Below are 15,053 nucleotides of genomic sequence, written 5' to 3'. Positions count from 1 at the left end.
GAACAGCTGTGGTTTTTATTAGAGCAGCATGGAATGCTTGAGATTTTGCTGAAGGGAAAGGCCATAAGATGAAAATGCCTTTTAAAAAAAATATATATATATATATATATATTCTAAACAGCTGGTAATTTGTGCATTTAGGCAAATTTTTTCATCAGAAAGGATACACTATGCAGAAGTAGGTTAGAACAAATCCCAAGCAAAGCCATATTCTTCCTTTGTTAAGCACAGGCATCCCTCACTGATGTCAGCTGGATTCACATGCAAGCTTATGAGGTCAGAATTTGACCCACAGTGTTTGGAAAATAATGAGAAAGTCTTTATGGGTAGATACATCACACAAACAAAATAGTTTTTTCAAGAAGCTAATCATAATCCTATGTACAATCCTAATACATAGGAGCACAACCAAAGGTGGGGAACACAGTGTTATACATGAATGAGTGGAAGAATGAGTAATGAGGGGATTTATCAATGGACAGCAAAGAAACCCATGGCCAAGGTTTCAAAAATAAGAGCTTCAAGTTAGGTCCCTAAATCCAAATTTAGAGCTCAAATCTTCCAAGGTACTACTGTAGCTGAAGCCTGGCCTGACATGAGTAGTTAACACTCTTCACCGGACCCATCAAAGCACTTAAACATGCTTAACTACACGTTGTCACTTAATAGGGACTACTCATATTCTGAGATTTAAGCATGTGTGTATGTACTTTTCTGGATCAGGGTAAGAGTGCTCAGAACTTTGAAGAATCAGCCCCTTTGGCACCTATATAAGTAGCTTGGGGTGGGATTTTCAAAAGCATCTAAGCAAGTTAGAAGCCTATTGCACTAGCTTCAATGGGAGTTGGGCACCTAACTTCCTTAAATACTTCTGAAAATCTTGCCCTTTTCTTCCATAGTGAAGTCTATAGAAGTTTCTGTGTGCTCAGCACCAGGGGCGGCTCTAGGTATTTTGCCGCCCCAAGCACAGCAGGCAAGCTGCCTTCGGCGGCTTGCCTGCGGGAGGTCCCCAGTCCCGCGGATTCAGTGGCTTGCCTGCGGGAGGTCCGCCGAAGCCACGGGACCAATGGACTCTCCGCAGGCATGCCGCCGAAGGCAACCTGCCTACCGCCCTCGTGGCGACTGGCAGAGCTCCCCCCGTGGCTTGTTGCCCCAGGCATGTGCTTGGCATGCTGGTGCCTGGAGCTGCTCCTGCTCAGCACATTTGAAGACCAGGACAAATGTTAGGAGCCTAACTTCAGGCACACAACTGGCAAATCTTGGTCCCCGTTTTTACACCATGATGCAACTTCTGAGAAAAAAAATCAAAATAACATTAAAAATATTATGCTATGAACATTTACATTCCAGAATTTAGATTAATGTTAAAGAAAACAAACTGACTCAGTTTGAATTAATGTTTGTTAACGCATGAGATTTAACAATGATGAACAAAATATGAAAACTAGTAGCATTTTTATTGATAGCACAACTATAGGCTCCTTATAAAATCACACAGAATTGCAATATTGTGCATGAAATAACTAATTTCTTTAAGAAAATAATTTATTTGCAATAATCACAACACAGAATTGGATTTCAGTTACTGTACATGTATTTTCTTGCAATGCTCTGGCTGTCTATAAATACTGGATCAAGTGATGCCACCTTTGCTGCCATAAAGGAGTGAATACAGTGTAAAACCGCTGTCAGATCCTGAAATTCAAGTTCCTGAAAGAGGAATAAAAGACAAAATAGAGGTGAATCATTAGGCATCCAATCATTTTAAGTAAAGTGAGAAAAAGATAGGTTAGCAAATAACAGTGTTATTTACATGAAAATCTGGAACTTCAAATGGAACTGTAAGGTTAAAAATAATAATCTTAAAAGATCAATTCTCTTACCTGGTTGACTAACAACCCTTGAATTATGACAATTTACTTTTCATTCTCTATGCTTTATTTTTTATTTTATTTTTTTTTATTTTTTTTTATTTTACACAGCATGACAACTGAAATAGACTATTCAGTTTGCATTTATAAAGCAACAGTGGATTCGTGCATCTCTGACTGAATTTGTTATGGAAAGGTGACCATAAACTATGTAATTCCTAAATATTACACTCTATTTTAGAGTGGTTTGATAGGCATACAAAATTTGGGAAGATGTATATTAATACTGCTTGCTTAAAAAAGTCATGAGACACACAATCAATAAACTCTGGCTCTGTAAGTCAGAGTTGCTTCTCTCATAAATTCCCTCCTACTTTTAGTAACTCATACCTTACTTTTTGAGCCACTTATATCACTTCTTTCTCCAATCGCTACCAGCCAGTAAATGGATGATTTTCTGGTAGATGAATATAGCTTAAAAATAGGTCAATTTACAGGAATCTATAAAGTAATCTATAAAGTGTCCACTTGGCAAATAAACCATTGGGATGTTTTTCATTTTGAACGGAAAACATTCAGGACATTTACTAAGCATGCTTAGTTACAAAGTATATCCTTTACTCTGCTATAATTCAAAGCACTGGACATTTGCATTTGCCATAATAGTATTTTATGATCTCTCCTAAACCAAATTGCTTCAAATAGTATATTTGAAACTACAGGTTGCGTTCTGGAAAAAACTAGTTATTAGAGCACTTCACCATTGAAGAACATTGTAGTTAAGAATAAACAGTTAAGAATAAACAATAGTTAAGAATAAAATTGTCAGACACATAGAAAAACATAAACTGTTGAGCAATAGTCAACATGGTTTCTGTAAAGGGAAATCGTGTCTTACTAATCTATTAGAGTTCTTTGAAGGGGTCAACAAACACATGGACAAGGGGGATCCGGTGGACATAGTGTACTTAGATTTCCAGAAAGCCTTTGACAAGGTCCCTCACCAAAGGTTCTTACGTAAATTAAGCTGTCATGGGATAAAAGGGAAGGTCCTTTCATGGATTGAGAACTGGTTAAAGGATAGGGAACAAAGGGTAGGAATTAATGGTAAATTCTTAGAATGGAGAGAGGTAACTAGTGGTGTTCCCCAAGGGTCAGTCCTAGGACCAATCCTATTCAATTTATTCATAAATGATCTGGAGAAAGGGGTAAACAGTGAGGTGGCAAAGTTTGCAGATGATACTAAACTACTCAAGATAGTTAAGACCAAAGCAGATTGTGAAGAACTTCAAAAAGATCTCACAAAACTAAGTGATTGGGCAACAAAATGGCAAATGAAATGTAATGTGGATAAATGTAAAGTAATGCACATTGGAAAAAATAACCCCAACTATACATACAACATGATGGGGGCTAATTTAGCTACAACGAGTCAGGAAAAAGATCTTGGAGTCATTGTGGATATCTGTTACAGCTCCATTTTGTTTCTTAAAGCTGTGCCCTTACTCCATTTTGTTCTTGTTCTCCTCTGTGGCTGCCTCTCCCTGGCTGTTAAGTTGTTTACCAGGGCCTCTGCCCTTCTCAAAGGGAGGGCCCCTTAAGTTGTTTAACAAGAGCCATTGCCCTTCTCAAAGGGATGGCCACTTGTGCTGCATGCTAAGTGGGACCACTGCCCTGTTCAAAGGGTTAGTCCTGTTATCACCTTGTTAAACCTGGGCTTGGTGTAGGGTAGGCAATGCCCAGAGCTGCAAGACCTATTGTGTTTTTTAAGATCCTGGGCATGAGTCATAGACCTCATGTGCTTTTGAGTCACCTATTGCACAGGACTCTGCCCAGACTTGCCTCTGTGGTTACCTGCAGTTTTTTCCCTGCCTGTAAGAAGGGGAACCAATCAGAGTTACTGGTGGGAAACTGCCTGGGTTCGCCTTTATAACCAGACATTTTCTGAACAGACTTCAGAAAGAAAGATTCCTGCATTGCTGCCTGGTCTGATCAGCCAGGAGTTCTGGGGGGTCCTTTCTCCGCTCTCGTTTTATTTTTGAGCGTACCCCCGTTTTTAAACTGCCCTCCCATGAACAACGAATTTTGCCTGGAGATCTCCTGACTATTGTGAACGAATTGAGACCTCTCTGCATCCTCTGATGCTGCTGCTGTGCCTGCTTCTTGCCTCTGCTGCTGCCTTGGGGGCTGGTAAGAATCCCTCTGTGAAACTTTCTATACTTTTATTTTATTATTTTAGCTGCTGGCTCTGTCTCCCCAGCACACAGACTCAAGCTAAACCTTGGTCTGTGTCTTAAAACATCTCTCTTAAACTCCATGGCACTCTGCCACTAAAAGTAAGTTTGTGCTGCTGCTAAGCTCTGCACCTGTGGGCTTTGCCTTGGACTCACTGTTTTCAGCTGTATCCACTGCTGCAGCCACCTCCCTTGGCTTCCTTGGGGGCTGTATTCTGGGCACATACCACTCTGCCCTCTGTAACTTTCCCATAGCATAAGGTGCACCATAGGTTTTGTTTCTTTAGTTTAATAAGTCATAACTTCCCAAACCCCTTGCTGCTTTTTTCCCCTGTGTCTGTATCCCCCTCTGAACTTCCCAAACCCCTTGCTGCTTTTTTCCCCTGCATCTGCATCACCCTCTGAACTATTCTCATTGCCAATTGTGTTACATCGTGTATAAGGCCACCAACCACTTAATACTTTCTATCTAAGATTGTTGACCATTCTATATAGAAGCTACCATTTTATTCTGCATCTCTTTTTGGTATGTTTTACATTCCATGCTGTATCTAGAGCTGTTCCTATATAAAGTTGAGTTGCTTATTAACTGTACTGTATCCCATTGTGCTAAACCCCACTTACTGTACCCCACTGTTAGAACTCCCTACACTGTTCAATAAGAACCCCCCCCCACCATCATTGTCTATTGTAAACACCCTATACACCCCATTCCATTGTATTTCATTGTTAAATTCCCACCATTTCCTTTTTCCTTTAATAAAGAAATTAATTGGCACCCCACCCGTGTGGTAATTGCTCCCCAAGATCCCATATACCTGCAGGCAGGGACAGTGGATAGTTCTCTGAAGATGTCCATGCAGTGTGCAGAGGCAGTCAAAAAAGCAAACAGGATGTTAGGAATCATTAAAAAGGGGATAGAGAATAAGACTGAGAATATATTATTGCCCTTATATAAATCCATGGTACACCCACATCTCGAATACTGTGTACAGATGTGGTCTCCTCACCTCAAAAAAGATATTCTAGCACTAGAAAAGGTTCAGAAAAGGGCAACTAAAATGATTAGGGGGTTAGAGAGGGTCCCATACGAGGAAAGATTAAAGAGGCTAGGACTCTTCAGCTTGGAAAAGAGAAGACTAAGGGGGGATATGATAGAGGTATATAAAATCATGAGTGATGTGGAGAAAGTGGATAAGGAAAAGTTATTTACTTATTCCCATAATACAAGAACTAGGGGTCACCAAATGAAATTAATAGGCAGCAGATTTAAAACAAATAAAAGGAAGTTCTTCTTCACGCAGCGCACAGTCAACTTGTGGAACTCCTTACCTGAGGAGGTTGTGAAGGCTAGGACTATAACAATGTTTAAAAGGGGACTGGATAAATTCATGGTGGCTAAGTCCATAAATGGCTATTAGCTAGGATGGGTAAAAATGGTGTCCCTAGCCTCTGTTCGTCAGAGGATGGAGATGGATGGCAGGAGAGAGATCACTTGATCATTGCCTGTTAGGTTCACTCCCTCTGGGGAACCTGGCATTGGCCACTGTCGGTAGACAGATACTGGGCTAGATGGACCTTTGGTCTGACCCGGTACGGCCATTCTTATGTTCTTATGTAACATACATTTATTGGCAGGAGCTGTTTCTCTGTATGACAGAACATTTCTCTATAGTTTTCATAAACTAAGAAAAAATTGTTAAATTCCCAGCTCTTTAGGGACTCAATTCTGCAACCCTTATTCACACAATTAGTCCTTACTCACCCAAGCAATCCTATTGAGGTCAATGGAAACACTCATGTGAGTGAAGATTACTCATATAGTGTCCTGTTGAAAAGGAATATTTTGTGAGTGAGGATTACTCACATGAGTAAGGGCTGCAGGATCAGGCCCAAGATTGCCAAGTAGAGCTTTCTGAAAATGAACATAATTTTTCATATTAAATTCATTGATAAAGACAATGATCATACATTTACAGAATTTTTGACTTTAAGCATCCCAATGCTGTTCATACAGTACTTTATACATAAAGACCACTTCTCCAACTCTGGAAGCAGAGCAACATGACACAGATACTCAAAACTGAACAAAGAACCCCATATCCAGCTGAAACTGCAAAAAGAATTGTAGATAAGCAGAATATACTTGGAATTTGACTAAGACACCAGGCTTAATCCTACCGTGATTAACACTCATACAGGATTTTGAATGGACACAGTTTATCAGAACCTTGGTTTACATCTCATCTATTTTTAGATACAAAGTACTAGAATGAAAGACTATTGGAATTTGAAGGGAATATTTCCCAGCATAGTGTTATTTTCTAGATGCAGAGGGATCAGGTTTTTTCTCTGTACATTTCATTGTCCTTATAATGTTTGATTTTTCCATTTGCTGTAACTATTGTATTTCTAATTCTCTTGTAATTAACAACTTTGCTCAGATAGCTAAGACTTTTTGTTTCTTTTCAGCAGCTCCATTTTATTGACATTTTAGATTGAGGCCTGGTCTACACTACGCATTTAAAACGAATTTAGCATCGTTAAACCGATTTAACCCTGCACCCGTCCACACAACGAAGCCCTTTATATCGATATAAAGGGCTCTTTAAACCGATTTCAGTACTCCTCCCCGACGAGGGGAGTAGCGCTGAAATCGGTATTGCCATGTCGGATTAGGGTTAGTGTGGCCGCAAATCGACGGTATTGGCCTCCAGGCGGTATCCCACAGTGCACCATTGTGACTGCTCTGGAAAGCCATCTGAACTCGGATGCACTGGCCAGGTAGACAGGAAAAGCCTCGCGAACTTTTGAATTTCATTTCCTGTTTACCCAGCGTGGAGCTCTGATCAGCACGGGTGGCGATGCAGTCACAAATCCAAAAAGAGCTCCAGCATAGACCGTACAGGAGATACTGAATCTGATCGCTGTATGGGGAGACAAATCTGTTCTATCATAGCATCTGGAGGCTTCCTCCCCCTCATTTTATCTCACTAAAAAGTCAGTGTTTCTTACTCCTGCATTCTTTATTACTTCATCACACAAATGGGGGGACACTGCCACGGTAGCCCAGGAGGGTTGGGGGAGGAGGGAAGCAATGGGTGGGGTTGTTGCTGGGGCACCCCCTAGAATGGCTTGCAGCTCATCATTCCTGCGGGATCTCTGGAGCTCTGACATGGAGCGGCTGTGCTCTCTGGTTCTCTAGTACACTTGCCCCATATTCTAGGCAGGACTGACTCTATTTTTAGACAAAACATACAGAAGGGAATGACCCGGGGAGTCATTCCCATTTTTGTCCATGTGCCCCCGGCCGACCTCAGCGAGGCCAGCCAGGAGCACCCATGACAGCAGCAGACGGTACAAAATGACTGATAACCGTCATCTCATCACCAATTTACAATGGGAGATGGTGCAATAGGGGTGGTAACTGTCTCTGCTACCTTGCAAAGGCAAATTAATGCTGCTGTGTAGCACTGAAGTACCGCGTCTGTCAGCAGCATCCAGTACAGATACAGTGACAGTGACAAGGCAAAATGGGCTCCATGATTGCCATGCTATGGCATCTGCCGGGGCAATCCAGGGAAAAAGGGCGTGAAATGATTGTCTGCCGTTCCTTTCACGGAGGAAGGATTGAGTGATGACATTTACCCAGAATCACCCACGACACTGTTTTTGCATTGAGATCTCAACCCAGAATTCCAATGGGCGGGGGGAGACTGCGGGAACTATGGGATAGCTACAGGATAGCTACCCACAGTGCAACGCTCCGGAAATCGATGCTAGCCTCGGTACATGGATGCACACCGCCGAATTAATGTGCTTAGTGTGGCTGCGTGCACTCGACTTTATACAATCTGTTTTACAAAACCGGTTTATGTAAAATAGGAATAATCCCGTAGTGTAGACATACCCTGAGATATTTAGCTTGATTTCCTTGGCAGCCAAAGATAAAGAGACCTCTGACACTCTGTAATAGTAATGTATATACAGCAAAGCACATTTGTTTATAGAATGGGGGAGATAGCTGTATTATTTTTATAAATATATATCTCTGTCTATATGATTACTATAACATGTCTGCTATGTGGTTAACATGAGTTAACTTAGGCCTTGTCTACACTACAAAGGTAGGCTGACGTAAGTGCCCCATTTGTGCATGGGTCTATACTTAAATTTATCTCCCGTGGACATAAGCCCCATTATGGCAACACAGTAACACCACCTTCCCAAACAGCATTGAGCCACCATTGAAGTACAGTGTTTGAATCCTCCTGAGAGATCTCAATTAAACTTTCATGGAGGTACTCTGCAGTCCTCTCCTGATGATTTCTAGGGATGGCAGCTGTCGCAATCCGATATATGGTTATGGCTCTGTATGGCCAATTGTCGGTCCACGGCCATCTTGTCCTGTTAAAAGGACAAGGCAGCCTCCATCTTGGACCAGGTTCTTGTTGCATAGGAGAGGGCAGAGATTCAATCCTGCCCAGCAACACTGGCTGTGTATGCTCTCCTGTGTTCCTGTTTTTCTTCTCTCTCCTGCCGGGTCATCTAAGGATCGGGCTAGTACCGTGTGCAGAGACCTGATCCTGCCCAGCAACTTGTGATGTCGTGTGCAACATTTTGGTGCTGTGTGCATTTTTCCCGCTCTTTTTGGGCCCGGTCGTCTGGAGGTCAGGCTAGTTCTGCCTAGCAACTCCGAAGTACTGTATACAGAGACCTAATTCTGCCCAGATATCCCAGTGTGCCGTGTGCAAATCCTTCCGACGTGGGGTGGCAACAGCTCGAAACCTGGAGGGAGGGGGAACCAGGGAGCCAATCAGAGACCGACACAAGGGAGTGAGACCTTTTGATAAAACTAGGTTTCCCCCCAAAAAATCTTGTCTTGACCATCGTCTTATTTGGTGGAGTATCCGCGTATTAGCTGAAGGGCCTGATCAACCTTTTGGCCAGGGTCTCCTCCCGTTATAGCTAGCTCGTAGTGTGGAGTATCCGCGTGTCAGCTGAAGGGCCTGATCAACCTTTCAGCCAGGGTCTCCTCCCGTTATAGCTAGCTCGTGTCGTGTTGTTTTGGATTTGTTATCGCTTTGGATTTATCGTTTTGGATCTATTTCCATCGGCTCGTCATGCTTCTGGTGTCTGTTCTGCTGGTCAGCTGCGCCTGGAGTGCGGTATTTATTTTTTGATTTCTGACAGTCAGTTTGGCTAGCCCCTTATTTTTTCCCCTTCCTAACTTAATACCAAGTGCTGCTCAGGATTGTAAATTTGCATATTTGCCTAGCTAGGATGTATAATTGTTCCAGTTGTTATCAAATTGTTAAATGCAGAATCGTTGTTGTGAATGAATCACTGCTCTGTCTGCGTCCAGTGTGTGTGTGTTTAACTGGGGAGCTGCCTCTACTTAGAGGGTAGCTGACCAAGGGGGTCCAGTCCCCGCGGTCTGAGTGAGTGGAATCTGCCCAGCTGCAGCCGCACCACACTCTGGGTTTACCCTCTGTGTGAAAGCAAGGGTGGCTGAGGCAGTGGCCTGTGGGTCTCTTTTCTGTGTTTGCACCGGGCACCGCCCTGACGAACCTGATTCCTATCTGTGTGATTGGTGTGTCTGACTATCTAGTGTGGTGTGGCGAGCAGTTTACAGTACATTGTTGTTGGTTTAAATTTGTTTGCATTGTTTATCTGAGTCCCAGTTGGAAATTGCCTCCTTCCCCGGCCCAAGTTGTAACCTGTCCCTAAATAAATGCAGCCACTTGACTTTTCAGTGTTACCCTGGTCCTGCCTGTCTTTTCCTCACGCAATACCAAGCTTGAACGAACCGCAATCTAATTCAGACAGCAGCCTTCTTCCATGGTAGTACACGTTCCCACACCAGTCCACGATGACTTCAGCAGGCACCATTGCAGTGAACAGGCTAGCTGCAGGTGGGACCAGGCAGCTCTGAGACATCAGTAGCAGCTGTCTTCTCTATTCCTTTGTTACCCTCAGAAGTGAGATGCCAGCTAAAATCATCAGTGCCTGTGAAAAATAGTTCCAGTGCTCAGTGACGTTGCCCTGCACTCATACCCATGGACTTTAGGGGGACAAAATTTTGTTGTTTCATGCAACTAAACAATTCTCTCCTCATTCCCCTCAACCCTGCTGGACTATACTCACCATGACTGGGACTGGAGAGTAGTGCTGTGCACAGGCACTCTCCAAGACTGAAATGTCAATAAACATGTCTTGTTTCAAACTTTCCGGGAGCAAGGGAAGGGAGTTCTGAAACTTAAAGTTCACTTTCAATGGTGATTATACAGACAATGATACCTCTGTGTGTTTTATCTGTCGCTGTTGCTGTTGCAGCCCTGATGGGCCATCCCCTCCACACCCGCGGAACACCTGTCCATGATAAGGAGGAGAAAGATGAGCAGATGTGAGGATATGTTCAGTGAGATTCTGAAAGCCAGTGCTTCATTGGACTGTGAACAGAGAGCCAGAAAGGTGAATATTTCAGACAGTATGGAGAAGGAAAGATCAGATAGGATGCCCAGCAGGAAAAGGAAAGAGAGATGCATCAGGACGTAATTGGGCTTCTCCAGCAGCAAACACAGATATTGCACATTCTAGTTGACCTACATGTTCAACAGTCATGGGCTTGTCTCCCTTTGCAGTCAATTTTAGCATTTCTCTACACCCCCCAACATTCCATATGACTTCAGGGGCTGCATCCATAACCCTACCACTTTGCCCTGGGGGACAGTAAGGATGAACATAGCTTCACATACACTGACCAGACAAAACCAGGCTTGCTGTATGCATAGCCAAAAGGAACTGAAATGGACATGAAAGTTCTTTCCCCTTGTTAAGTTCTATTCCATTAATTTGTTTCAGAAGTTTTCATTGTATGTGTTTTTTGATTAATTGCACATTGTTTTTTACGCTGACTTTGGTATGCCATAAAAATCTAGTTTTGGTAAATAATTCATCTTTATTGCTTCACAACATATGCTGCAGAATGCTTAGTGCAACTGAAAGCACTCACTACTTCTTATTGTACAGGGTAACAGAACTCATAGGATCAGTGACATAGATGGCATAATAATTACAAATGTACAACAAGAACCGCAAAATTAACAGGTGTATTAACAGACAGAGTTATATTCATAAATGTACGCCAAGCATCACACAATTCCTAACAGCCCCCAAAACTTCAGGATCAGATAGAGCACAGTCCACCAGACCAGTGTCTGATGGCGAAGGGGTTATTTCAAGGCCTCTCTCAGCCACATAGCTCTGTGTTGAGTTCTTCTAATAGCCTTACTGTCTGGCTGTTTGAACTCAGCAGACAACTGTTCCACCCATCCGCTTCACCCCAGTGGCAACTTTTTTCTTTTTGCCTCATAGACATTATGCCGAACACCACAGACAGCTGAAACCATTGGGATATTTTTCTCCCTGAGATCCAATCCTGTGAGTAAACAATGCCAGCGTCCCTTTAAACTACCAAAAGCATGTGAAACCATCATTCTGCACCTGCTGAGCCTGTAGTTGGATGTTTCCCTAGTGTTGTGAAGGTGGCCGGTGTACGGCTTCATGAGGCAGGGGAGCAAGGGGTATCCTGGGTGACGCAGGATTACTATTGGCATGTGAACAAAAAATGTCCCTGCTTGCTGCTTTCTGAACTGTCCCATGTTCTTTAAGATGCAACTTTCCTGACCAGCCCACACTGATGTTGATGATGCATCCTCGGTGATCCACCAACACTTGCATTACATAGATGTTGATGTGTGCTGTGGCAAGGTGGTCTGGTGACAAAATAGGGCTAGGTGTACCATTGCCCCATCGCAGTTCAGGAATCCCACTCTGCACATGCTCCACTATGTTCTCCACATTACGAGAATCACAGTCCTGTGTAGCAGGAGACAATTAATGACTCTGCATACTTGCATGTTTACTGTGGATTTTACAACTCCAAAATGATTTCCCACTCAATGGTAACATTCTGGCATTGCAAGCTTCTGTAATGTGCTTCTCCACATTCAGTGCAGCTCTCATTCTGGTGTCCCTGAGCTGGAGGGCTGCGGTGAACTTGGCACACAGATCCAGGAATGTGGCCTTTCATGCCCGAAAGTTCTGCAGCCACTGCTTGTTGTCCCCAAACTGCATTATGAGGCAATCCCACCAGCCAGTCCTTGTTTCTCGGACCCAGAAATGGTGTTCCACCATCTGCAGCTGCTCCATAAATACCAACAACAACCTTGAATTGGTTTTCACCGTGTCCCATAGCAACCTGTCCTCCATGAAATCGTCACATCTCCTACTGCTGTGGTTCTTCCGGTGGCTGTGCAAATACCCAAGGATCATTCATCCTGTTTTTGCAACACTCATGATAATAGTACAGAGCTGCGTGGGATCCTTGCTTCTGTCAGAGACAGCAGGTAGTGAGAAGTGCTGTGCAGTTTTGTGGGATTTTTTAAAAAGGCACAAAAATTATGGGAGATGTATTATGGGAGGAAGAAACTTTCATGATGGGCATTTGACCCCTTGCTCCCAGTCACCCATGAACGACTTATTTCTGCCCCATCACACATTACATACATTTCCCAAAAAAGAGTACGCTGGATGATGGCAAGTAGCACACTGAGATACCTATCCACGGTACATGGCACTGTGCGTTGACACAAGCACTCCTGGTGAGTACGCGCAATGCCAATGCGAGGAGTTCAGTATGCATGCACACAGCAATATACTAACTGCAGCAGCTTTATGCCAACATAACTTAAATCAAATGAGTTTTTAGTGTATACGTGGCCTTAGCCCAGGAGATTTACTCCTTTCCAGGAAGACAGACTAACTGAATTGCCACTATTTAATAGACGATAAAATGAATCCACTGCTGAAAGTCTATTTCTGATCTCTCTGATGAGATGCATAAACCAGATTGAGCAGGTTCAGAGGTTCTACGACTGACAAAGGAACTTTGAAATGGATAAAAGACTTCCGGTGAACTCAAAGGATAGACACTGCATGAGGGTCAGAGTGAGAGAGAGACACAGGCTGCAAGGGATGCAATCGGTCTCATCCAGCTCCAATACTAGGGGTGTCTGGGACTACTGGGACGTGCCTAAACTTCCAAGGAAAAGCTAAGGTTTAGGTCAGATAATGTTTATACAGGCATTTTGTTGGTTTAACCCTTTTCCTCTCTCTTGTATTCCTGCTAACAACTAAGTAATACTTTGCTTTGAACAACCTGTTCTCTGTCACTGCATTTTCATAGTGGTCACAGCACTCAGAGGGAGAGCCTATCACAGAGCCCAAAACCCATCTGGCCCTGATGAGGAGACAGTGTTGATGAACAGAGGTGCTGTACTATGGACATCCAGTCTAAAAAGAGGGGGTGTCCAAGGAGAGACAGCAAGAGGGATCATTGGTATAGCTTACCTTGAACTATAAAAATTAAAGGATAATTGTGGAGAATGACAGAGCTAAGTTCATTATTTTTTTTATAAATATCATATGCATCTCAGTTTACCTGTGTGATATTCTTCTGCCTGAATGCATAGAATAAAATCAAAAGAGGCTGTTGGGGGAAGCTAATGGGAAATGAAACAATAGCAAAGGTAGCAAGAGTCCTCGAGGAAACAAAGAGGAAAACTTTTAACTGGGGGATATAGGTAGGTCTGTCCTGACATGCATAATTAAACACATGGGGACGGGGGAGAGAACTTATTCTTTAGAAGATAGGATTGGGGAGGTAAATGTATCATTAGGCTGAAAACAGAGTGTTTGTGCTAAGTAAGATAAGTAAATAGATCAAGCCAAGTGGAAAGAGGTCTTGAAGGGAATCCCAACAGAGAAATACTCCCTACCTGACTCCAGCTAGACCTAAATGTGGGAGATACTTACTCTACAGTGCTCAGAGGAAAAGGCTGTCCTGCGCTCTGTTCTGCCTCATATATTGCAGCTCAGATTTTTGCCTAGTTTGAAGAATAAAAGCCGACTTGCCACTCTCCTTTTCAGGAAATTGGCAGAACTCACAGTGGGCTTGTGACAATGATGGGGAGAGCTGACCATGCACAAAAGGGGACAAAGAAAGTAACATGGCGGGGGAGGGAAGGGATACTCTACAGATAACTCAGTGATTCAGTGACCTTTCAGCATTTCAGCATTTGTATTTTCATGACCAAAATGTTCTAGTATAATTTCTTAATTAGTTGGTCACAAGCAGGCTTTCTATAACATCAGGCATGAATGCTTTCTTGTCTCAGTTATTTTTTCCCCCATACACAGATTTATCATTATTGAAAGGAAAAGGCCATTTTACATTAGAATGACCATACTGGGTCAGACCAATGGTCCATTTAGCTTGATATCCTGTCTCTGACAGTGGCCAAATCCTAGTGCTTCAGGGAATGAACAGAACGTTACGATTTTGAGTGCTCCATCCCCTGTCATCCAGTCCCAACTTCCGGCAGTTGGAGGTTTAGGGACACTCACATCATGGGGTTGCTTCCCTGACCATCTTGGCTAACAGCCATTGATGGACCTATCCTCCATGAATTTATTGAATTCTTTTTTTAACCCAGTTATACTTTGGGCCTTCACAACATCCCATGTGTACAAGTTCTACAGGTTCACTGAGCAGTGTGTGAAGATGTACTTCCTTTTGTTCATTTTAAACCTGCTGTTAATTACTTTAATCAAGTGACCCCTGGTTTTTGTGTGATGTAAAAGGATAAATAACACTTCACTCTTCACTTTCTTCATAGCATCCACAATTTTATAGACCTCCATCATTTCCCTCCTTAATCACCTCTTTTCTAAGTTGATCAGTCCCAGTCTTTTTCATCTCTGTTCAATACCCTTATTGTTGCCATTCTCTGCTCCTTTTCCAATTCTAAGACATCTTTTTTGAGCTGAAGTGACCAAAACTGCATGCAGTATTCAAAGTGAGGGCCTATCATGGATTTATGCA

The 15,053-nt window shown here is 42.9% G+C and overlaps 1 protein-coding gene across 4 annotated transcripts in view; it reads right to left on the bottom strand.

Moving 5' to 3' along the window:
- Nucleotides 1-1,578: 1,578 nt before the first annotated feature.
- The window catches only part of SNTG2 (syntrophin gamma 2), a 479,465-nt gene continuing 465,990 nt past the window's right edge, over nucleotides 1,579-15,053 (bottom strand). Inside the window, exons 17-18 of one of the 4 annotated variants that reach the window (XM_039528152.1) lie at nucleotides 2,267-2,328; nucleotides 1,582-1,710 (exon numbers count right to left, since the gene is read on the bottom strand). In XM_039528152.1, coding sequence (XP_039384086.1) covers nucleotides 2,284-2,328 — 45 coding nt within the window. In that variant the 3' untranslated portion in view covers nucleotides 1,582-1,710; nucleotides 2,267-2,283. Of the gene's footprint in view, nucleotides 1,711-2,261; nucleotides 2,329-15,053 lie in introns of all 4 variants that reach the window. The other 3 variants (XM_039528151.1, XM_039528153.1, XM_039528150.1) reach the window with 3 other exon arrangements.

This window comes from Mauremys reevesii, linkage group 3, assembly GCF_016161935.1.
Source record: "Mauremys reevesii isolate NIE-2019 linkage group 3, ASM1616193v1, whole genome shotgun sequence".
NCBI classification, from domain to species: domain Eukaryota; kingdom Metazoa; phylum Chordata; order Testudines; family Geoemydidae; genus Mauremys; species Mauremys reevesii.
Note: the sequence above shows the minus strand (reverse complement) of the source record. Positions and strands in the feature narration are given on the sequence as shown.